This window comes from Perissodus microlepis, chromosome 12, assembly GCF_051167445.1.
Source record: "Perissodus microlepis isolate ML-2025 ecotype Zambia chromosome 12, ASM5116744v1, whole genome shotgun sequence".
Classification (NCBI taxonomy): Eukaryota; Metazoa; Chordata; class Actinopteri; order Cichliformes; family Cichlidae; genus Perissodus; species Perissodus microlepis.
In genome coordinates this window covers 6,680,794-6,704,933 of record NC_140472.1, presented here as the reverse complement: position 1 = coordinate 6,704,933, position 24,140 = coordinate 6,680,794, and the positions used below count along the sequence as shown (strand labels likewise).

At 40.9% G+C, this 24,140-nt stretch overlaps 1 protein-coding gene across 1 annotated transcript; it reads left to right on the top strand.

Annotated features, from left to right (window-relative positions):
• The first annotated feature begins 901 nt into the window (after positions 1–901).
• adam28 (ADAM metallopeptidase domain 28) lies at positions 902–20,281 on the top strand. Its single transcript, XM_084946861.1, has 22 exons — positions 902–1,007; positions 6,579–6,667; positions 6,798–6,874; positions 7,057–7,135; positions 7,311–7,387; positions 7,974–8,157; positions 8,309–8,371; positions 8,489–8,560; positions 8,691–8,860; positions 9,274–9,355; positions 9,957–10,090; positions 10,478–10,655; positions 13,631–13,720; positions 14,011–14,206; positions 14,292–14,397; positions 14,516–14,672; positions 16,062–16,142; positions 17,662–17,749; positions 17,849–17,954; positions 18,055–18,145; positions 18,222–18,371; positions 18,721–20,281. Exons 1-22 carry the CDS (start codon positions 950–952, stop codon positions 18,751–18,753), a joined length of 2,361 nt encoding a protein of 786 aa, XP_084802987.1. The 5' UTR covers positions 902–949; the 3' UTR covers positions 18,754–20,281.
• Positions 20,282–24,140: the final 3,859 nt, after the last annotated feature.

The window sequence follows — 24,140 nt, the reverse complement described above, 5'->3', positions numbered from 1 at the left end:
AACTGCATGTGTAAGCCTGTAAAACCTGAAGATAGTCAGATTAAAAGTATTTTGTCTCTATCTGCCATTCTGCAATTCCTCTCATGTAAACAATAACGTGGTGCACAGCATGACGTGAAAAAAGGCACATACCTTTCACGTTGTGTACTGAGGAACTCTGTATTCCTCGTCCACAGGTAAATGCAAAAAAGGAGTTTTAAAAAATCTCCGTTTTCGGTGATTCGAAACGCTGTTTACGTGTGGACGAAACAGCTGCGTTTTCAAAAATACCCGCGTAGGTGTGGACGTAGCGTAAAAGAGTTAGTAGTGTATTTTCTTACTACTTGTAATTTATTGCAGATTACTTGTATTTGCTTAATTGTTTACTAAATGTTTGAGGTGTGAAATAAACCGCAATGGAGCAAAATATGGGTGTGTGTGGTTGGAGGATGAGTTTGTGCGTGTGCGTGCGTGCGCGGGGGGGGGGGGGGGGGGGGCGTGAACATTTTTCTTGTAGAGCTTACAAGACACTTAATATCTATATTTGGAAAAAACTGTGAAACTTTATGATGTTTCTACATAAGCGTGACAAGTGCGACAACGGAAACAGCAAAGCTTAAACCACAACACACAGTGAGTCATACTGCTTATTTATGGCTTTTAAGGAGAGGTATTTTAAGTATCATTCATAAAAAAGGTGGGAGGTTTACAACCTCATTCCATGTACATGTCTAAATGAGTACTGATAAAGCTTAAGGTTAATAGGACGTGAAAATTTGCCACTTAATAATTAAGTAAGAGCATGGAGCATGTTCTACATGTCACAACACAAGCAGTGGCGTGTTTGAGCCAGTTTGTAGAAGTGAATGTTTGTAAGAGATAGGCGTGGTTAACAGAACAGGAACTCCTAGTTTATAAATTGTCATTACAATGCTGGTCTGCTCTGTTACACTCAGTTTGCACTTGGACAATGACACGAAACCTCCTATTGTGGGTCCTCATCCTATATGCCTCTCTCAAGCTCTCCGGTAAGTCACTGGATACTTTTACCTCCACTAGCACACTGGCTACTTAATAACTAAAACCTAGTTTTGTCCTACCTTCTGTTTATTCAAACCTCTACCGGTGGCAGGTTTCTTTTCCTCAAGTAGTCCTCTAAATCTCCTAGCCAAGGGTGATGTATTTTGTCCGGAATTAAAGACACTATGCTTTAACTCTGGTCTGTTTCATGTTTCATGCTCAGATGAATTTGCCTCTCAACCCTTTGCATTTGTTTACTAGACATGTGATTATAAAGGGAACATTAAAACACAGTGGCTGTGTCTCACGCCTGTTGAAAACACTTTCTATGCACACTCATTACAGTCAAATAACAGAAAGAGAAAGAATTACTGTAAACACACTGCTAGTTTTGTGACGCTCCCTCAGAGGTAAGTTATGGAAAACAACAAAGCCAACACCCTCTCAGGTGCTACTATGTACCAGGTTATCAGGTAACCGTGACTCAGAGTGACTTAATCATTTATTCCAGGCAGGTTTTGCAGACTGGGAAATACAATCTTGAGTCACAAATATTCTTGGTGAAGCAAAGGACTTTAATTTTGTAAATGTTTCTCCACAAAGTGAGAAGAGAATTAAGCAAAAGGAAAAAAAAGATGAAAATAATGATTAATTATTTAATTAAATATACTCCATCTGGTTCCTGGAGCAAGTTATGGTACAGAATGATCAGAAATTTACAGAACTGGCTACTGGGTGGGAGTCTTAGTCAAGAAAAACGCTACACTGAGAAGGATGATTTTATGAGAAAATCTGGAATGCAGAAATAATTCCCATAAAAAGGAACTAATAACATTTTCTAGCTAAAGTTGAAATCAAAGAACTCTTTTACAAATGTGATTATAATTTGAGAACTTGCCCTTTGATTTAATCACACTACTTCTGCGGGCTCTGTAAATCACACCTGGTTTCCACTTTGTTTTATGTCAATACCAGTAATAATTGAGTAAAAATCCCCACCTTGTGAATGTGATGTGGAACATTCTGTTAAATACTGCATGGATTCGTGAGTTAGGGCAAAAAAAAAAAAATGGACGTTTGTGTCAGGTTTCACAGAATTCCCTCCAGGCTCTCAACAAATAAATCTCCATTATTAGAAGCTTATATTCATGGTGCAGGATAACGCAAAGATGGTGGTAAAATCCTAAAACGGCCTCTTCGTAGCCTGGGGGGAAAAATCAGAAAGCAACCTCTGCACCACCCGTTACAGCAGGTTAGGTAGTATGTCAATATTTCTATGTGGACAATAAGAAACTATAGCCGTGAGCTTAAAAAAAAATATGAATTCTGCCAACATTAGTCTCCTGCTAAAACCAGGCAAAGACCCTTTATTTCCCTCAAGCTATCGTCCAATATCCCTTATAAATGTAGACCTCAAAATAATCTGCAAAGCCCTCTCAAAAAGATTAGAGAAAATAACCCCCCTCTCAATTCATCCTGACCAAACTGGTTTCATAAAAGGTAGGCACTCATCAACAAATGCACGTAGATTACTTAATTTAATAGACTACTCATACAGTAAAAACATTGAAACCACAATATTATCTCTAGATGCAGAAAAAGCATTTGACAGAGTTAACTGGAAATTTTTATTTGCAACTTTACATAAATTTGGTTTTGGAAACTCTTTCATAAACTGGCTAAGAATATTATATAATTCCCCAACAGCTTGTGTCAGAACAAATGACCAGACATCCTCCAGCTTCTGTCTCCTGAGGGGCACCAGACAGGGATGCCCACTCTCCCCTTCACTGTTTGCTATTTTTATCGAACCACTAGCAGCAGCATTTAGACAGGCTACAACAATTAAGGGCATAAAATGTAAGAACGTAGAACATAAAATCAGTCTCTATGCGGGTGATGTGTTACTTTTTCTCCAAAACTCACAAACCAACCTTTCTGAGGTAATTACTCTAATAAACTGGTTTTCAAGAGTTTCAGATTATTCAATTAACTGGTCAAAATCTACAGTTCTTCCAATTAACTGCTCCTTCCATAATTCTTCTCCTGCCCCACTACAATCTGGAAATATTAAATATTTAGGTATTAATGTCTCTCCTAAGCTTTCAGACTTAACTAAATTAAACCACATCCCACTTCTACAGAAAGTAGAAGGCGATCTGACTAGATGGAAATCTCTACCCATATCACTCATGGGAAGGGTCGCCACTATAAAAATTATGATCTTGCCAAAAATAAATTACTTATTTTTAATGATCCCGAACAAACCATCACAAGATTGGTTCAGATCTCTGGATTCGTATATTTCTAAATTCCTTTGGAAAGATAAACCCCCACGTATAAGCTTAAAAACGCTTCAAAGAACCAAGGATAAAGGAGGATTAGATCTGCCTAATTTTCAACAATATTTCTTAGCCAACAGGCTTTTGTACGTCTCAGGATGGTTAAACCGTACCTTCTTAGATGAGCCCTGGCTAGATGTTAAACAGGCACTATGCAATAATCTAGAGATTTCAGACCTACCATTTATCAGCTCAAACATCAAAAGACGTGAATGCTTTAAAAGTATCAACATCAGCTCTTCTCTGACAGCATGGTGGGAGTTTCTAAAAATAACAGAGTCTTCATTAATCCCATGCAGACGTACACCTATCTGGAATAACCCTGACATATTACAAAACAATAATATGAATAATCTTACAACACAAAATACTACATAGAGTGCACTATACAGGTCATCGGATGTTCTAGATGGGCTTTACATCTTCCAACAACTGCTCACACTGTCAAGGCAATACACCAGACAATTACATCCACGCTCTTTGGTTCTGTCCACCAGTGCAGAAGTTTTGGCACGGGATATGTGAAGACTTATCAAAGTGCCTGAAATGTAAAATTCCAACCTCCCCTTTAGTGTGCTTGTTGGGCAAATTGGATGATGTCACTACAGAAACTAATACAGTCCACATGGTTTTTACTGCCCTATGCATCGCCAAGAAAACAGTCCTCATGAACTGGAAAAATAAAAATAATCTTAATTCTAGCCAATATAGAAACCATCTAATAGATCACATTAGTCTCGAGACAGCCTCTGCCACCACATTAGATCAATCCCTCTGGTCTACTTTGATCGGCTTCATCACCTAGCGGGGGTGGGGGATCGTGGTTTGGTCCCGCCTTCGCCATTGTGGTTGATGTGGAGGTAGGGACAGGCTTAGGGTTTCTGGAGAATCCCTAGGGACGTTATCCCTGGAGGGCTTAACCCAGGGGTTGTGGTCATAACCTGGTTAGTGGCTCTGGTTGCTCTTAGAGGGTGTTCTCCTTGTGGCTGCGTGCAGCAGGGCTGGGGGAGGGTCTGTGCTGGCGGACGTAGGTTACTGGCCTGGTAGCCTGGCTGCCCCTAAGTGGATCTGGGGCAGGCGTGGGGGCTTGGGGTTCGGGGGTGCTTCGCCTCCGAGCTAGAGCTCTGGCTGGGCCTTGGGGGCTTCGGTCCTCGTTGGTGTGTTGACGAGGTTGTGGGCGGGTGGGTGCACAGGGGCTCAGCCCTGGCGCAGGGGGCCTCTGGCACATCAGCCTAACTGGGGGGCTCTCCATCTGACAGGGAGTTTGTTCCATCCTTGCAGGAGCCCACTCTGCAGGTGGGGGAGAGTCACAGGAGAGGTGGAGAATAAACTTAACCTGGGTGTCTACTGTCTTGTACAGTCTGGGAGATGATTGAATGTTAGGGTGGGTACAGTTTCCTCTGCGGTGGGGTCGGGTGGGCTGCCCCGGGTCCTGTGGGGCTGGGCGGTCCTGCTGCCGTAGGCCCCGATCTGGATGGGCCTGGGCTCTCAGGCCCTCCAAAGGCCTGGGCTCTCAGGCCCTCCAAAGGCCTGGGCTCTCAGGCCCTCCAAAGGCCTGGGCTCTCAGGCCCTCCAAAGGCCTGGGCTCTCAGGCCCTCCAAAGGCCTGGGCTCTCAGGCCCTCCAAAGGCCTGGGCTCTCAGGCCCTCCAAAGGCCTGGGCTCTCAGGCCCTCCAAAGGCCTGGGCTCTCAGGCCCTCCAAAGGCCTGGGCTCTCAGGCCCTCCAAAGGCCTGGGCTCTCAGGCCCTCCAAAGGCCTATCTCCCCTCACCACACTCCCTGCCAGTAACTGATGCCCTCAGGGGTCGGTGCGTTGGTGGTTCTTGGTGTCCGGGGCTGGGCGCTCAGGTATGTACCAGCTCACTCCCGGTGACTACTTGGCAGGGCCTGGTGCCTGTTGCTCGGTCAGGCCTCTTCCGGGTCAAAGGGGGCCCTGGGCCTCCAGCCTCTGGGCCTGCGGCTCGGTTTACTCTGGCACAGCTGGCTGCCGGCAGAGCCGGCGGGCACGCCACTGCAGCCCCCTCTGGCTTCTGCTCCGTGGCTACTGGGTGACCCCTCATCTGGGGCTCTCCTCAGCTCTTCCAAGGAGGGTGGCACGGATGCCCCTCCGGTGGTCCTCCTTGGGCTCTCGCACTCTGGGGCCTCTGGATGTCTGGAGCCTGGATCTCCTCCATGCCTGCTTCATGCCCTGGGGGACAGGGCTATGGCACTCTACATCCTCTAGCAGACCATTACATGGGGAAACCTTTTGAATACAGGCGCGCTGATCCACACAGGTGTGCACACGGGTGTTCACTGTTCATAGACATAAACTACACCTTTATTGGCTGCTATTTCCAAGCACATTATGCGCTGTCGGTCCTGCTTGCTGCACAACAACATTCAATATTTAGCATTTACTGCTGTTTACACTTAGCTAGATTAACGTGATGGTGTTGTGTTTAGTATGTTGCTCTGTTTTTTCTTTTGCTTGTTTTCTCTTCTTTTTCTCTCAACAGGTGATCCAGGAGATTTTTTTTCTCTTCTTTCTCTTTTTAAGTGCCCTTTCTCACTGTCCCTCTTCCCTTCTGTTTTTCTTTTCCTTCATCTTTCTTTCTACCTTTCCTATCCCTCAGTCATGTCTGTCCCATCTGTAACAACTGAAAATAAAATAAAATAAATAATAACAACAAAGGTTGATCAAATGGACCAATAAATACGGCAAGGCCGTGATGATCCATTTGGCAAAGTAAATCCATTGGGTATCCTTGTTGGTCTTCAGACAACAATTCTGACGGCTAAAGAACCAAATAGGACAGGCAAAAAAAGTGGTTCACCTCTTTCTCCAGGGGACATGATTGCGAAAGCATTCATGTGACTAACTTGGTATAAGGATATAAACTTTCTGTTTACAAAAGGCTTTGTTACCAGGAATGCGCTTAAAAACTTGAGAATGTAACTATAAACAAATGTTTAAAGTCACGATGATCACATGTTTGCAACATAAATGACATTTGGAATGGGATATCAAATTATGTAGTCAGGTTAGTTTTTTTGTTGTTGTTTTATTGGTTTGGTTAAAAATAAATAGATACATAAAACTTATAGAAAAGCCGGATGTAATCAGACGAGATTAGTTAGCACAAATAATGAAAGCAATGAGTTAAGCATTCGACTAATTACAAAATAGACCCTGTTGACACTAGCATCCAAAATTAATATCCTTCTTCTAATCACACATATGTGATTCACTTCCACAGGAAGCCATGGTCCTGAATTTGAGGAGGGAAAGCACTATGAGGTGGTTCGACCGGTCAGACTTCACACAATCAGAAAAAGACACACAGAGGTTTCTTTTCTTTTCTATTTTAAATCCTGTGATGTCAAACAAATCAGCTGCTGTTTTTCTCCTGATTATGGAAAATGAAAAAATAAAAATGAATGACTCAAAGCAAAATTTCCTGTTTTTTTGCCCTTAGTACCACAGACCAGACACTCTTACGTATGCAATGACTGTGGGCGGACAAGACATAGAAATGCAACTTGAAAGAAATAAGTACGTTTTTACTTCCCTAAACCTGTGTGTCTGTGCAGTGTGAGAAAATAAGTGGACAAATGGATATACAAGTAATATAAAATACCCTGTTTCAAAATAAGGAATTTTTTTGAATAAACTGGAATTAGACTCACTCTTCACATCAAATAATGTTATGTTATTCTTTATCTTTCTATATTTAGTGAATTACTTACCAAAGATTACACTGAGTCTTACTACCAAGAAGATGGGACTCGAGTCACCACAGTACCGAATGACATTGTAAGTGTTTGTGTTTGTAGGCAAACTTACAGCTGTAAAATTGCACATTTTACTAGATTTAAAACGCTTCAAAGGCTTTTAAGGCTGTTAGTGAACGCTGGAGACATAAGCAGATGAAAAGAAAGTTACATGTTATCATTTAATAACACAGTCACCATTTTCATGTCCTTGCCAGGATCACTGCTTCTATCATGGGAGGATTGTGAACGACAGTGAGTCATCTGTTAGCATCAGTACCTGTGATGGACTCAGGTGAGCCACCGTCTCCATCTTTGCTTTATTTAAACTGTCATGACATCTTTCCAAAGCAATACCCACCCATGCTGTATGTCATAATAATTCAAATAACCTCACAGTTTCATTCCTTTGTTGTATTAAGCCACAAAGCCAAGTAACCAGTTTTTGTATTTGCATAACGCATTAAATTAATAATGTTAAACCTTCATATGAGATGAATAGATTTCAGGCCACCTTGGTTCACCAGAAACAAGTTGTGCAAATACTCTCATTACTATTTAGATGTTAACCTTATCCTAACCCTCAACCAAACCTTACCTCACAGTGACTCTAACTTTAATTAAACCTAAACATTACATTAACATCAACATGTATAATGATTAACATGATGTCAGCATGTTAAAGTTCAGGAAAACAAAAACAAAAGTGCTAAAAGCCATTAAAATCACACTGCAATAATAACAATCTTGAAGTGAAAACAACACAAGAGAAAGTTTGGCCCAAATAAGTCTTTGGATGACAGTGGATAGGTTCCTGAGTTGATTCAGCCTCAAAGCAACATCTGAAAAATGAATGAACTAACCAGCATGATTTGGTTTAGGGGTTACTTCAGAACATCTGCTCAAAGGTACCTGATTGAGCCACTATCCAGTGACGATGAGGGGGATCATGCAGTGATGACTTTTAATGAAAAGAACTTCACGCCTGCCGTGTGTGGGGTCACTAACACCAGCTGGAGTGACGACTATGAACCTCCAACAAGCCGCAGCCGCTCTAGATCAGGGGTAACACAATTAGTTTTGTCCTCTTCACCAGAGTTCCTCCAAGTCATGACCTCTGAAACCTTTTAGGTCTTCAAACTATCTCAAGTTAAATGTGACAGAGTTTAAGTAGACATGGCCAAAAGTCTTCATTTGTGTTGTTCTTTTTCTTCAGGGTATTTCTATTGTACAGCAGCAGAAATACGTTGAGCTCGTCCTTGTTGCTGATAACCGCGCGGTAAAATTAATCTTCTTTTATAACTTTCATTTTTTTCCCCTTGGTTTGAAAAAAATTGATTTCTATAAGATAAACTGCTGAGAAGCAGGATGAGAAATTTGTCTTGTGGTGTTTCAGTATGTGAAGATGAACAGGGATCAAAAGAAGATGAGACAGAGAATATTTGAGATTGTCAACTTTGTCAACATGGTGAGTCTGTTTTTTTTGCTATTTCTATACAGATTCCATACCAATACAGACACACTGTACTACATACTGTTCTGCAGTAGCTGCTAGCAGTTGGAGTATAATGTTACATCCCCAATGTTGTCTTCTTCAGGTCTACAAACCTCTGAGGACCTTTATTGCTCTGGTGGGGTTGGAGATATGGACGAATGGTGACCTGATCTCTGTGACCCCCCCAGCAGGGGAAAACCTGGATGCTTTCATGAAGTGGAGAAACTCTGAGCTGGTGACCAGGATAAAACATGACAATGCACATCTTATAAGGTATGAATAGATTCTATAAGTAGAATCAGTCAGACTCAAATCATGTGGAGCAAAATGTCTCCTACTTTCAACAGTAACCGAGCAGGAAAGAGAAAACAAATTTCAGAAATCTGAGTTGTGAGTATCCATATTTTTTTCTCCCAGGTTAAACCGGCCTGACACATCAGCTTAAGAGGTTTTAAGCTTCCACATAACACTTGTGTAACTTGTGTTTTATACACAAGATACAACCACAAGCAGATCCATTATTGAATCTTAAATAAGAATGTGCTTGAATGTTCACACCTCAACATTCAGGAAAGTTCACAGTAGCTAATCTAATCTAATCTAATCTAGTAGTAGCTAGATTAGTGAGTAGATGGATGATATGAATCCTGTATATGAATTTAAGACTTTCTGATCTTCTCTTTCAGTGGTATCGACTTTGAAGGACCAACTGTGGGTCTTGCTTTCATCGGAACTCTCTGTTCTGGTCACTCTGTTGGCGTAGTACAGGTGAGGTGTTCATGCTTCCCAGATGATGTATCTCACTGACTTCATAACTTCTGCCCTTTCTTCATGCTGTGGTAAATGTGAATTTTGGAAACATGTTCCTAAATCCATTTAGTTCAGTCATTCCTTTGCCCCTCAAAAATCAACTTAATTGTTTATCTGTTTTTTATTGTTTACTTTGATTAATGACCAAATACCAGAGAAAACAAATGACATTTCCATCACTTTATCACTAACATGTAGTGACCACTTCCTGCTAAAAGAGAAAAACTAAGTTAAATTATGATCTAGAACCAGACTCAGTCTACAAAGTCTTCTTTGCACATTTGAGATGCACACATCTCCATAAGTGAAACGTGTAAAACTCATTCTTTGACTAATCAATCATTTTTCACAAAATCCTTTAAAACATTTTCCTCCTTTTTGCACTGCACATGTAGCCCACTACACTAACTCTGTCAATAGATCCATGCAGTCTGAAAGTCCCGACTGAATAGACTGAGAAAATGTTAAAACTGAGACAAACATGTGACATAATTGTGTTGCTCTGTCTTGCTGTTAGTAAATTTTTGCTGCTATTTCTTGTGCTTCATTTTTTTCTTAGGATCACAGTGATGCAGCCATAGCAGTGGGAGCAACACTGGCTCATGAGATGGGCCACAACCTGGGCATGAACCACGATGACTCCAGTGGTTGTTTATGTTCTGACGATAGCTGCATCATGGCAGCAGCCCTCAGGTAAGAAAAGCTGATTTGAAGCATCCTTCAAGTTGAATGCAGATTCTTTCTGTTAGCAAATAAATTCAGGCTATAACAAGTGACCGTAAATAAACATTTACGAGCCTTACAAACCTCACTAAATGTTTTGATCATCATAACATGTTTCATTTGGTACAACAACATAATAACTGTGTGTATTGGGAGCAAAAAGGAGGTCACCTGGTGCAGCTCTTAATCTCACATGGCTATGAGACTGAAGAACGTGTGTGAGCATGTTTGGTGCGTACATGCTGTATATGTACCACCATACAGCTATTGTGCAGCCATGTCTCCCTAGTGTCAGACACTGATAAAGATAACACAAAAAAAGATAATAATACTAATAATGTGTTTGTTTCTCTTCAGCTGGAAAACTCCTCGAAGCTTCAGTAGCTGCAGCAGCAGCAACTATGAAAAGTACCTAACAAGCCGCAGCCCCAGCTGTCTGCTGGACAAACCAGACTACAAGAGTGTCGTGGCTCCCGCGGTCTGTGGAAACGGCTTCAAAGAGGAAGGAGAGCAGTGCGACTGTGGTTCCGTGCAGGTAAGTAAGCACATCAGCTGCTTAAAAGTTTTATTGTGTAGCAAGTTGATGATCGCATCTGGTGAATCTGGTGAGTTTTATTCATTTAACAGCAAATCACAACAACAGCTGTCTGAAGGGACTATATTTTGTAAGATAAAGATCTTATAACAACACAGCGAAAACCCCAACAATCAAATAACTGCCTATGAGCAAACATTAGGCAACAGTGGGAGCGAAAACCCCTTTTTAACAGGAGGAAAGCCCTCAGCAGCCTAGGCCTATTGTAGCTTCACAAACTTCTATTTCTTTATGTTTTGCTGGCCTCTCACTCACAGAGACTAGTTTGATAAACAGTGTAGCAGTACAAATGTATTTATTACTATTATGCTATGATTCTGATCTGTGTCTGTGCACGCTCAGGTCTGAAATGGCTTCTGCCTTACAGCTATTGATTTCTCAGAATGGAATTCAGCTCCATGTTTCCTTTGTCTGATCTTGACTCTTTTAATGAGGTGCTTGCTCTAAGACAAAAAAAAAAACAACTTGCTGATGCACACCAGATATGTACCTTCTTCGAATGGGCCTGAGCCTGTGCATTCAGACAGATATTTATTTTTTCAAGGCCCAGTATTCAACTGACTTCTACCAGAAGCTGAAGAACTGCTGATTTTTTTCTTTTTTGCAGTATTACTTGGAGTATGTGCTTATGTGTTGTCTTAACACTTTTATGTAGTGTTAAGACTATATCTATAGAATGACAGTGATAGTGTAGCTGAACAGAAATTATTGTTTTAAGTGAACTTCCGTGTTATGCAAACACTTTTTCCAGTGTGTCTGAGAACAGTTTTTTGTTCGCTTGCGATGTGTAACAGCTGAACAGCTTGTGGTTTTCAGTGAGACGAACATTCCAGTCAGAGTGATGTTTAGACCTGTTTTCACCTCTGCTGGAATTCAACAAGGAGAGATCATTAGAAGGAACTGAACGTGATTTATTGATGTACAAAACAGTATTCAGTGGTGTTTATATATTCGACTCTGATGGCCCATCACAGCAGAACGGAATCCAAGCTATGACGCTAATTAGTGCAACAGCACAAACTACCATCATCAAAGCAGCATGGTGAGTGAGAAAATTGTAAGATGGTTCCAGATAGCGAAGAGAAAGTGCAAAGCAGACTAAACACTGAAACTGTGATAAGGCTCAAGGGAGATAAGGCATGAGTGTGGACTGGGGTAAAGAGAGAGAAGCAGAGCCTGTAGGCTCAAGGCTGCTGTAGGCCAGAAGAGCAAGCATAGATCCTGCGACAAAGCTGAGAGCTGTCAAAGGACAGAAGAGAGCGAAAACAGGCAATGGTACATTAATGCATTGAGATCACTTTAATTATTTGTAGAGAGTAGCTCAGTACTTCCGCAGTACTTGAGCATCTTGGTAACCAACATGACTGGGGGAGGGGCAGATTCTGGCCTAAGCAGGTCAGACTCTGGGAAGTATGCCTCATGTCTCTGAAACTAAAAACAGGTCATTCGTCAGCTCGCAGCTTTCACCTAGTTTTACGCATGACCCTGCTGAAAACTGTAAAACCAACAAAAATGTGTTGATGATTGTATGAGTGTGATGAGTTCACTGATCCACTTCTGCACTTAGAGAAAATGTCTCTCCTGTTTGTTTCCTATTTTGCTTCTGGAATCTAAGATATATTTTTTTTTTTATCCTCAAATCTCATCCTGGGAACGGCAGCAAGAAGCAAATTAAATTGGATTTTACCTTTCAGTATTCCTGAATTCTTGTGCATAGAAGAAAAACTGGAAGCTGGGAAATTAAAGATGGCCCAAGGAAGAAACAATGTTGCAGAGGCCAGTGATAACAGAAACCAACATGTGGAGACTCAAGCAGTCCCAGGGTGGAATGTTGGCTGATTAAGACATCTGTATGCTGTTTATGCTTCCCATACAGACGATGGTGATGCCTGATATGGAAAGGATTGTAAAAGCAGTTTGTTGGGGAGAGTGACAGAGTATGCATTTTAACATCCCCATAGACTACCATGCCAATGGGGATTAACTCACTTGGGGACCATAGACAGTATGAATGGTAAACATAGTTTTAGGTGTTGTGTGAAGTCAAAGCCGCATTCTTTTACTGGCCCTGTTGAGTCCATAGGAGAACAGCCCTGACTTCTTTGAACACTTCCTGATGAGTTTACGGACTCAGTCACTCATTCCACGTCATACTGAACAAAACATGGTATCCTTTTTGCAAACTTTGTTTCTTTTATGGAGCGCAACCCCAGATGTGCTCACTGGATAATAACTGATTGAAAAGCCCAAACGGGCACGTGACTTCACAAGCACATCGAGTCCTCACTCGCCCCAGCTGGTTTCAAAACACCAGGATGTGCAAATGCGGATGGTGTTGGCTCTTTCGACCACAGGGGTGCTGCAATAAGCAAAAACAGCTCGTTGTGTCTTACATGTTTTTTGATTACCAAAGTCTTTCTGTTGTTAGGTGGTACTTTGAGATGAAATCCATTAAATATGGCAGCTGTGTCGCACAGAAGTTTGGGGTTTTTTTTTTCCTTGACTGTGGTTATATTGAAAAAACAGATTTTAAATTATAAGTTTGTGGTATTTTGTTTACAACACTTTCTTACATGTTTGTACTTCAGACTCTATAATGGTCTTATACCACAAAAGTTCCAGAAAATCAAGAAATAAGGAAGTAGAAAGTAGAAACTGAGAACACTGATTATAGACTATATTGGTGACCCTCGACATTGCTTTTAGTAGTTTGAACATCGTGATGTGTGATCATGAGGCCAGCAGACACCCACAGTGGAAATCATTCATCGGGTTCTTTTCTATGTGTCAATAAACCATGAAACCTAGCGATAAAGATTCCTCATGGGAACAGAGCAAACAGATGTTTGATAATGCATCCCAGCAGTAAGACCTAACAGCAGCCTGATGAGTTCTAATATATGTCGTCCCTGTAGGAGTGCACCAATCCCTGCTGCAACGCCACCACCTGCACCCTGAAAGAGGGTTCACAGTGTGCTGAAGGCGAGTGCTGTGAGAACTGTAAGGTGAGTCAGTAAGAAGACAGATCAGTGTAACTGGTGTCACTTATTTTCATCCCTGAAAGTCTCTCCTCTGGCTGAGGTGATCCAGTTGTTTGCTCAGCTACAGTCCTCAAGTAATTAGAGAATCTTGCAAATGTTTGAACCAACACCACAGTATTGCATTTTGATATTTTGTTTACAGTGCTCACGCAGTCAGAGTGTTTGACATAGCGCTGGAATTTTTAATCATATAACACTTTAAGAAAAACAGTGTTTCAGATAACTTAGACGTTGATGGTATATGCTCGGCACAGATCTTGCCTACCTCCAGCCAGTGCCGCGCAAAGCAGGATGACTGTGATTTGGCAGAGTACTGTGATGGGAAGAGCACGACCTGTCCAGAGGATGCGTTTGCTGTGAATGGGCTCCCATGTGATGGAGGCCAAGGGTACTGCTACAACGGTCAGTGTCCACAGAGACCTAAGCAGTGTGTCAAGATGTATGGATCAGGTGAGTATCCTGCCAATACGCATACGGATGTATGTGAAAGTCATATGGAGAGTTAGGTTTTTATGCAATCTCCTGCTGCTATCAGGTGCTAAGGAGGCCAAACAAGGATGCTATAACTACAACACCAGAGGAGTCTACTATGGCTTCTGCAAACGCCCCTCAAATAATCAGTTCATCCCCTGTCAGCAAGAGTGAGTCCCAGTAGAACGTACAGGGCAACAGTTGCTCTGCCTCCGACCCTAATTTTAATTCTTCGTTCTTCATATCAACCAAACGTGATCAGAAACAAACACTGTCTTTCTTTTGCAGAGATGTTCTTTGTGGAAAGCTCTTCTGTGAAGGCGGTAATGTCAACCCAAACTATGGCCGGATGGTCACCATCGGCACATGCAAGGCAGCGTTCTTCTCAGACACCACCGGTGACCAAGGCCAGGTGGAAACGGGGACTAAATGTGGAGATGGAAAGGTAGCAGGCTTCCTGAATCCACTTTTTGCTTACTGCATCTACAGTGTAGAACAAAATAAAGTTAAATATGTAGCCCTCATTTACTCAATACCATTAAATAAATGGGCTTTGGGTTCTTTTTCTAGTGTACTCTCGTATGATGTTTTTAAATTAACTTCTCTTTTGTTTCTGGGATCAATGAAGCTTATTCCTTAACAGTAACACTACACGCGAAAATGAACACTAGTGTCTATAGTGCAGTAAATCATGTCATACACCATGTAAAGTAGAGCATTGCAACCCTCCTTTAATTTACCAAACAATGAAAACAAGAAAATAACAAAATGGCAGATTTCAGTATTCAGGCAAACAAAAAACACACACAGCAATTTACCCACTGTACACAGAATCTCCACATATACAGTGTAAACCACCAGTGATAAAACAATTATAGTCCCAAACTAAACCTAAAGCCGGCAGAGATAAACCCTACGTTGCAGGCCTGTATTGCTCCAGTATAAATCCAAAACGATCTCCCAACCGGAAGTTCTTCACTCAACGAGCAAAAAATAAATAAATAAACTCAGTACCTTGTGAAACGTGCAGTTCCCACCAGATTAATCCAGGCAACCAGTTGTCTTCAGCTCCTTCAGAAACACTCCGCTCTGAATGCAGTAGCACAAAGATGAGGAAGGTCTGTGATCTCCACGTGCTCCACAAGCTACCTGTTTTAGCTTCCCACGTTGCCAGAGGTACTCTGTGTGACGCGGGCACTCAGAGTGACTATCTGGGGTCTGTCCGTCGTTATCCAGTTCGGTAACGATCCTCTGCAGCTTGTTACGTTCCACAACTTTAGCGAAACGGCAGCCTACAGTAGTCCTTATTAGCGAACGGCTGGGTTAGCCTCACTTTAACTCAATGCGTGCACGGCCGCAAGAAACAAAGCACACAGTCCAGCAGACTCACGCTGAAACTTTACGTGTTATGTCACTAGCTTACCGACACTGTGACTTATCTGTCCGAAAAGTCAAAACACACTTACTGATACTACATAAACACAAGCTAACTTATCCGGATGCTCCGTGTAACTCACGCACCACCGCCCTCTCTCCTCGCGCTCTCCTTTTTTTTCTTTTTCCTTCTCTACCCTGTGTTACCTTCACAGACCATATCCCCGTAGGAAATTACATTTCTCACAAACAATTCACAAGAAAAGAAAGATAACTTATTTTAAACAATGCAAACATGTTTTTTAATCAGTTTACATGAACTTTTACCTTTTTAATATACAAGAAAATTTAAATAAATGAACTCTTTGATATTTATATTCTCAGACTCCACTTATCTTTTACTATTTATGCATCTTTTTAACCCGGGTTATAAATATATGCCTGACTTGTCTTTTCCAAGGTGTGCAGCCAGAATCAGTGTGTGGATCTGCAGACAGCATACAGAAACACCAACTGTTCAGCAAAATGCCCAGGCCATGCTGTGAGTACATGATGACACCAAAAACTCATCCATTGAGGTGGAACTGATTTATAACAGTTTTGTGCTGGACTGTATATTCTGGTATTTTCATTATTAGTTCATCTGTTTTCAAAAAGTTATTAAGAGGAGAAGCTGCGTACCCTCATAGTTGTGAACAGGATTCTAAAGCTTTTAAAGACTTTAATGCCGCTAAGAGTGAAATTTAAGATCAACTTTACAAAATCAAAGGGTTAAAAGTAGTTTTTGTGTGATTTCTCGCTGCAACTTTAACTAAATCCTTTGTTAGCCGGGGGCAGCTAATCCAACATATCCATGTTTAAAATGTAGCTTATGTGTGAAAGGTGGATGGAGTCACTGTCATAGCCTGCATTGAGTTTTGGACTTAATGTTTTATAACTTCAAGCTTAATGGGGTCATATTGGTCATGTCATGTTTGCATTTTGGAGCCAAAAGTAAAGTTGTAAGCTAACACTAGCATTTTGGTAAATGACCTGGATCCATGAGAGGTCTCACTCACTGACTCAAACTAATGGAAGTTTGGCCTAGCAGACAGATTCTGAGGTTAACTTTGTTTTCAAGGCTATATGCACACATTTTAATACTGTTAAATTGGTCAGTTTAGCACTGTGGTCTATCGTGATCTACTCACATTTGATAGCCAGCTTCAATCAGCCATTCAGCTGCAGCTTTTGGGATTTATCACTGCTGACTTTATTGTTCAGTCCCAGAGGTAACGACTTCGTAGAAATAAGGGGGAAAAATGCATCATTTTGGAATTTTTTAATATTCGGTGTATTTTGCAAATTTTAAACGCAGGATTTTACAGGATTTCCCCCCCTCTGCCAAAAAATCAGTTTAATCTGTAGCAAACTACAATACAATAACACCATAAAATAATGATGAAATAAATAAAAATTGTGAAACATAACCTAAATATTTGAAGTGGATGTGATAACCACACCAATGGTGGCCATGCAGCTCCAGTTGTTTTAAAAGGTTTAGCCCTGTAAAGACAAAGCCACCCTTCTAAGGCATCCCTGAAATGCTGATGTGAGATATACAAGACATGCCCAAACTTACTCATGTAGGCTTTTTTAGAACCACGTGTAAACATTTACAACTGCAGTGTGATTGCAAATATGCACTAAATAAGTGCAAATTGATTTTTCACTTTTTGAAATGTGAATGAAATGAGAAAAACTTGAAAACCTCTAAATATTTTTCATTTAACTTTATTTTATAAAATGGCTCAAGCAAGCAAAAACTCTCAGTTAATCATAATAACATAATTTAGCCTAGCATCTTATTCATATTTTACTTATAGTCTATGCAAAATGAAATAAAACTAACTAGAGTCAATTTGTCAGAAGCTAAAGCGATAATATAATATACACTATAACTATATACTGGGTAAATCTAGTTAATTACATGCCACCAGTTATACTGGGGCTGAGTGTTTTATATTACTTAAATTCTACTTAAAGTCTAATAATGGCAACATCTTCTTTGTGCTTTCCAGGTGTGCAACCACAAAAGTGAGTGCCAGTGCGAGCCTGGGTGGATGCTTCCTAACTGTGACTCAGTGGACACAGCTTTTAGTGGTACTGGTAAGAGTCATCTACTTCAGTCTACAGATTAAGTTCAATTTACTGTGTCATGTTGCACAACTACAACCCAAGCAAACTGATTTTTTTCTGTCTCTGTAGGAAAAACTATTGTCATTGCAGTCATGGTTACACTACTGGTCCTAGGCATCATTGCTGCCATCGCAGGAATCATCTGGAAAAAGCGACAAAGTCCCATCCTGCCGACGTGAGTAATCATGACACTACTGGAGGCCATTGTACGCCTCTGTTTCTGCAAACTCGCCTCCATGAGGGTCGTCACCTGTTGATTCAATCTGTGTTTGCAGTGCAACAAATCAGAGGAAGCAGATAGCCGTGCAGAACCCGGCTTACCACAGCAAACAGCCTCCACCCAGTTACCCTGCATCAGGCCAACAGGTGATGTTCTGAATGGAGCTGGAATTTGATCTAAAAACTGTTCCAACACATTTCTAATGACACCTGATATTTGTAGGCTGACAGACCAAAGCCTGAAGGACCTCCACCTCCACCACCTGCAGCGGGGACCAAACCCAAACCAGTCATTCAGATCCACAGAACTGCACCAGCTCCACCAGGGAACAAACCCACACCACCCATTTCAAACTACACAGCTGCACGGCAGGTACCAGAGCTCACCGGTCTTTAACTAGTTTTCTTTACTATTTCAGCTGGAAAAAAACCTTCCCCATAGATTAACCAGCAACTCTTTAATTTGATTGGATAACAAAAAAGCACATATAATTGGTTGCTTGTCTCCTTTGTTGGCTAGCTTTCCCCAAAAAAAATAAGTGAGTTAAAAGATGCTAAACCATTTCATAAAGTTAATGGTCACTTTACTAATTCTGTTCTCAGTGCTGTAAGTGATTCATTTTATATTACACACAGTCATCTGAAGATAAAAATAAACATAAAAATGAGCACAATGTCACTTTAACATTTTTGGACATATCCATCTCTCTTTTGTCCTCCAGGCTCTGAGGCCAGTTCCTCCACCAAAGGTCTGATGTCTGCGTGGTGCCATCTCTTAGCAGCTCTTATTGCTCTCAGTAGGAGGCTGCCGTCACCGCTTTCTCAGTGCTGAAGCAACATTTCAACAATGACTCACAGATTGCACGAGGAGCAGGCCAGACTCTGATTGTTACTAGCATGCCATCCGCTGATGTCGTCATCGCTTTATATTTTCTAAGGCACTTTTTCATACTGCAGGGTTAGAGATACAGACAAGTATCTCTACTAGTGTTAATATCTCTAACAAGGCAAGTGCAAGTACAGGCATCCCTGACTCTGAATGTGACTTACAACTCTTTTTATCACAGTAATGGCACAGAATATGAGTGTGTGTGCATGACCTAATGAAAATGTTATAACAGTTTTCAGAATTTGTTACAGTTTCATATTTCATTTGTGTTTTTAAAATCCTTATAAATTTCGCTGACTTTGTTGTGACAGTCAAAAATCGGAGTGCGATGCTCTGTTGCACCCTACAGTGCTCTGCTTTAAAGTAAAGTGAATGCACTCAGAGAACTCAAAGACTGCACTTACCCCACCAGCTGAACATTATGAAGCACCTTAAGAGGTTTTTTTTTTAATATTTTAAACCATGCTTTCTCTCATGACACTGTAAAAGTTTGAGTTGTATTTATATTTTTATCTAAATGTACATATTTATCTACTTTGTTTACAAAATCAGACTTCTGCATGAGTAGAGAAAGAACAAAAGCAATGAGCTTCTTATTGGTGCCTTTTTAGAAGCTGGACCACTAAACGTGTATACAAGATTAGGTCTCACATGCAAGTGGTAAGACACATATCATATGCCACACCATTAAAATGAACGACTGTGATGTTTTTAATGTTGATGTTGTATAATTCTTCTTAATTCTTATATTGAAACATTTTGTTTTACATTTATTTGCATTATGGTTGTTTCCCAATATTTTTTTACTATAATATTGTCCTGCTGTATACTTTGTCCTATGCACTTACTTTGTAAAGCGGGACCATGCTGTACAATGATTAAATAAAATTGATTAAGTGACTAACAGATGAAGAACCTTATCCTGTTACACGGTGGCACATAATAGATCTGAGATCAATTAAATAGCAAGTGAATGGACAGTTCTTAAAGCTGATGTGTTGGAAGCAGAACAATGGAACAACAATGGAATGGAGCCCATCCCAGCTGTCAAAGGGTGTTAGGTGGGATACACCCAGTGTAGGGTTTACACATTAAGAGCTGTCTTTACACTCTTGGAGGGTCCAAGTTGGCCATAAAGCGAGCAGGTTTCATCCGGCCATAAAAATACTTCAGTCAGATTCTGAAAATGTGGGAAAGTGAATGAAACGAGCTTTAATTCTTAAACAGTTTAGTGCAAAGCTTTTTTAAACCCCTTGAATTCAAACTGGAGCTTTATATAAGTAAGAAGAAGTCTGTTTGGAGCAAAGATGCAGCCCAGATATGTTTTATTAGGATGTTTGCAAACTATGTTTTCTTCCCTTTACTCCCAATGCATCACAGCAGTTGGCTGTCCCTCCCTGAGCCTGGTTCTGCTGGAGGCTTCTTCCTGTTAAAAGGGAGTTTTTCCTTCCCTCTTAGGTGGTCGTCTGACTGTTGGGGTTTTTTCTGTATTATTATGGGGGGGGGGGGGGTACATTATAAAGCACCTTGAGGAAACTGCTGATGTGATTATATAAATAAAATTTAACTGAATATGTCAAAGGAGCTTGCAAAGAAAAGCGTCTGGACTTCTTTAAGTTGTATAGCGCTTTACTAGTCCCTAAGGACCCCAAAGCGCTTTACACGTCCAGTCATCCACCCATTCACACACATTCACACACTGGTGATGGCAAGCTACATTGTAGCCACAGCCACCCTGGGGCGCACTGACAGAGCCGAGGCTGCCAGACACTGGCACCTCGGCTGACTACTGGTGGTGGTCACCTACTGGTGACCACCACCAGTAGGCAACGGGTGAATACATCAGAAGCACCAAAACATCACCTGTTGCCCACATAGAATAAGTCCTCAGATGATAGCTGATGGTTTGTGAGACTGATTCAGCCTCAAAGCAGCAAAAGTAGCATCTGAAAAATTAAATTTAATCTTTAACCAGTCTGGTTAAAAAAATATAAGAAGTAATAATATACAGGTTTTGAAAAAGCTGCGATAAAACTGATGTGTTTTTAAGGGAGAACTTCAAATAACTTTAATATTTAGTTTGTATTTAAGTCAGCCTTTTAAATCAATTACATATTTATAAGAACTCTTTAACATTTGTATAATTTTAAATTTCTCCAATTTAATAGAAACTTGAAGAGTTATTAGCTTTTCATGTTTCGAGGTTGAGTTTTGTTTACATTTGTGTATAAATACATATAAGGTCCAGTTTGTATTTACACAAAATGCCAAGAAAAGTTCAAAGGTCGCAGTCCCAGAACCTTAGATGGCAAAAGGAGAAGGAACAGGTAAATGTTTCCCAGTGCGGTGAGCAGGTAAATGTGTCTGTTACTAGTATTCCCAGTCCAGAAGTGCAGAGCAGCGTTCAGACAGCCGCAGTGTCTTATGCAGATGTGGTAAAGAGAGGTGTTTGCTCAGCGTCTGTGCCAAATGCTAAAGTACAGCAGGTAATCCAGACTGAACCCCAGGTAACTGTGCAAAGGCAGCATGATGGAGAAGCTCCAGGACCATCTCATGTACAAGTTGCAAACAGTGAAAGTCGTCCACGCGTGAGTAGCATCTGTGCGTCCCGAAGCCAGGCCTCTGCTAAGTATGGAAAGTACAGGAATCAGTAATGTATGGCGAACAGTTTGGTTTTCCTGTCATTCTTACACGAGGATGAATTCATTACCAGAGCAGATACAAAGGCCATGTCGTGTATTCAGATGCCAGAAAGAGGTTCGTGAACAGCGTGTTTCTAGCCTGCCATGAGCTCCCCACAGTGGTCACCAGCTGCAGACACGAGTATCAAGTGGACATGTCTCAGTTTGCTCGTTACGGCAAATTTGATGGTGCAGATCACCTTCCGAGCCCCCGTGGCTCAGGGGGTTGGGAAGTGCATCTGTAACCGGAAGGTCGCCGGCTCGATCCCCGGGCTCTCTGTCCTGGTCGTTGTGTCCTTGGGCAATGAAGCTGAGAAAACAATTGAAAAAATCCGCCAACAGAAGACTGAACAGGAAATACAAATGGAGCACAAACTGAAAGGCATGAAGGAAACTTACGGAGATCTGATAGTCAGGTTTAATGAAACAGAGTGCAAAAATAAAGAGCTTCTTGAAGAAAAAAAGCAACAGGAAGAAGAAAAACGTATTCTCCAGGACTTTGAGAGAAGGCATCTAGAACTGGGAGAATTTTGTAATAACATGAAGGACAAAACATCTGAACTGGAAAGAGAAAAGGAAATACAAATGCAGCACAAACTCAAAGCCATGAGGGAAATGTACGTAGATCTGATAGTCAGGTTTGATGAAACAGAGTGCAAAAATAAAGAGCTTCTTGAAGAAAAAAAGCAACAGAAAAAAGAAAAACGTATTCTCCAGGACTTTGAGAGAAGGAATCTAAAACTGCGAGAATTTTGTAATGAAATGAAGGACAAAACATCTGAACTGGAAAGAGAAAAGGAAATACAAATGCAGCACAAACTCAAAGCCATGAGGGAAATGTACGTAGATCTGATAGTCAGGTTTGATGAAACAGAGTGCAAAAATAAAGAGCTTCTTGAAGAAAAAAAGCAACAGAAAAAAGAAAAACGTATTCTCCGGGACTTTGAGAGAAGGAATCTAAAACTGCGAGAATTTTGTAATGAAATGAAGGACAAAACACCTGAACTGGAGAGAGAAAAAGAAACACCAATGGAGCACAAACTCAAAGCCATGAGGGAAATGTACGTAGATCTGAAAGTCAGGTTTGATGAAACAGAGTGCAAAAATAAAGAGCTTCTTGAAGAAAAAAAGCAACAGGAAGAAGAAAAACGTATTCTCCAGGACTTTGAGAGAAGGAATCTAGAACTGCGAGAATTTTGTAATGAAATGAAGGACAAAACACCTGAACTGGAAAAAGAAAAAGAAATACTGGAAAAACAATGTTCAGAGATGCAGTGTACGATCGATGGAATAAGGAAAAAACACTCAGAGCTCATGAATGTGATGTTGTTGAGGGTCAGTGACTTGAAGAGCCAAATAACTGAAATGCAGGCACAAAAGCAACAACAAGAGAAAAAATGTGAATACCTGCTGCATATGCATCAAGAATTCAAGAGAAAAATTGACCTGATAGAAGAGATGCACAACAAAAAACAAGAGAGAAATACAGACATGTGCAAGGCAAATCGAAGGAGGAGGCAACATACAAAGACCCGAAAGAAAAGTCTAGAAAAGAACAAGCAGGATTAAAAGAAATGGAGCAAAGATGCAAGCAACTCGAGAAGCAAAATGCAGAAACAAACGATCAGTTGAGAACTCTTATCCTGGAGAAAAAAGCACTCATGGAAAAATACCTGGAAACGAAGAAAAGAGGCTTCTGCTGGTTATTCAGATGATTTAGCCTCGTCCTCCTCCACCTGTGATCCATCTTAATTTTCACCTCTCCTGTCCCCCCTCTCCCTTTCTCTCCTAACACATATTCCCTACCTTCTTAATCTTTTTTCTTTTTTTCACCCTCACCCCCCAACCAGTCCCAGCAGTTGACTGCCCCCTCCTGAGCCTGGTTCTGCTGGAGGCTTCTGCCCGTTAAAAGGCAGTTTTTCCTCCCCACTGTCGCCTAGTGCTTGCTCAGAGGGGATTGTTGGGGTTTTCTCTCCTCCTCCCTCCCACCCTTCATTTACTTATTTGATTGTTTAACTTTTCTTTTATGTTGTTTCTGTAGTTACTTGTTTTACTTTTTTCAACTTATGTAACAAAATAATAAACCAATTTAATTTATCCTTTGAGTATTTTTCATCTAATCTTTACAGAATTAAGCTCTGTCTTTTATTTGCTTGTTAAAACTCCATAAATGGTGAAGTAAAAACCCTGGGATATGGTTTAAAACTTTGAAATAGACTAACCAACTAGTCTAAAACTAAGAAACACTTAAATATTACGTTAAATTGAAAACAGTTAAAAAGAAATATCCCCGTTCAAAAATGTCATGTGATAATCTCATCGGCTTATGGAGTGATGATGACATCATCACTCCTGGAGGGAAAAAGGCGCACAAAAGTGGCAGGAAGACGAAGAAAAAACACGGCATAATGATACGTTTACGTTTTGAAATCTACAAAGGTTTGCACTGTGAGAATCAACTTGTGAGAACTGTGACTAATCTTCGTGTGTGTGTAAAAAAAATAAAGTGAATAAAGTGTATAAAGTGTGTGGCGAGGGGCTAGTTATTCTGAGAAACCCTACTGCAATAAAT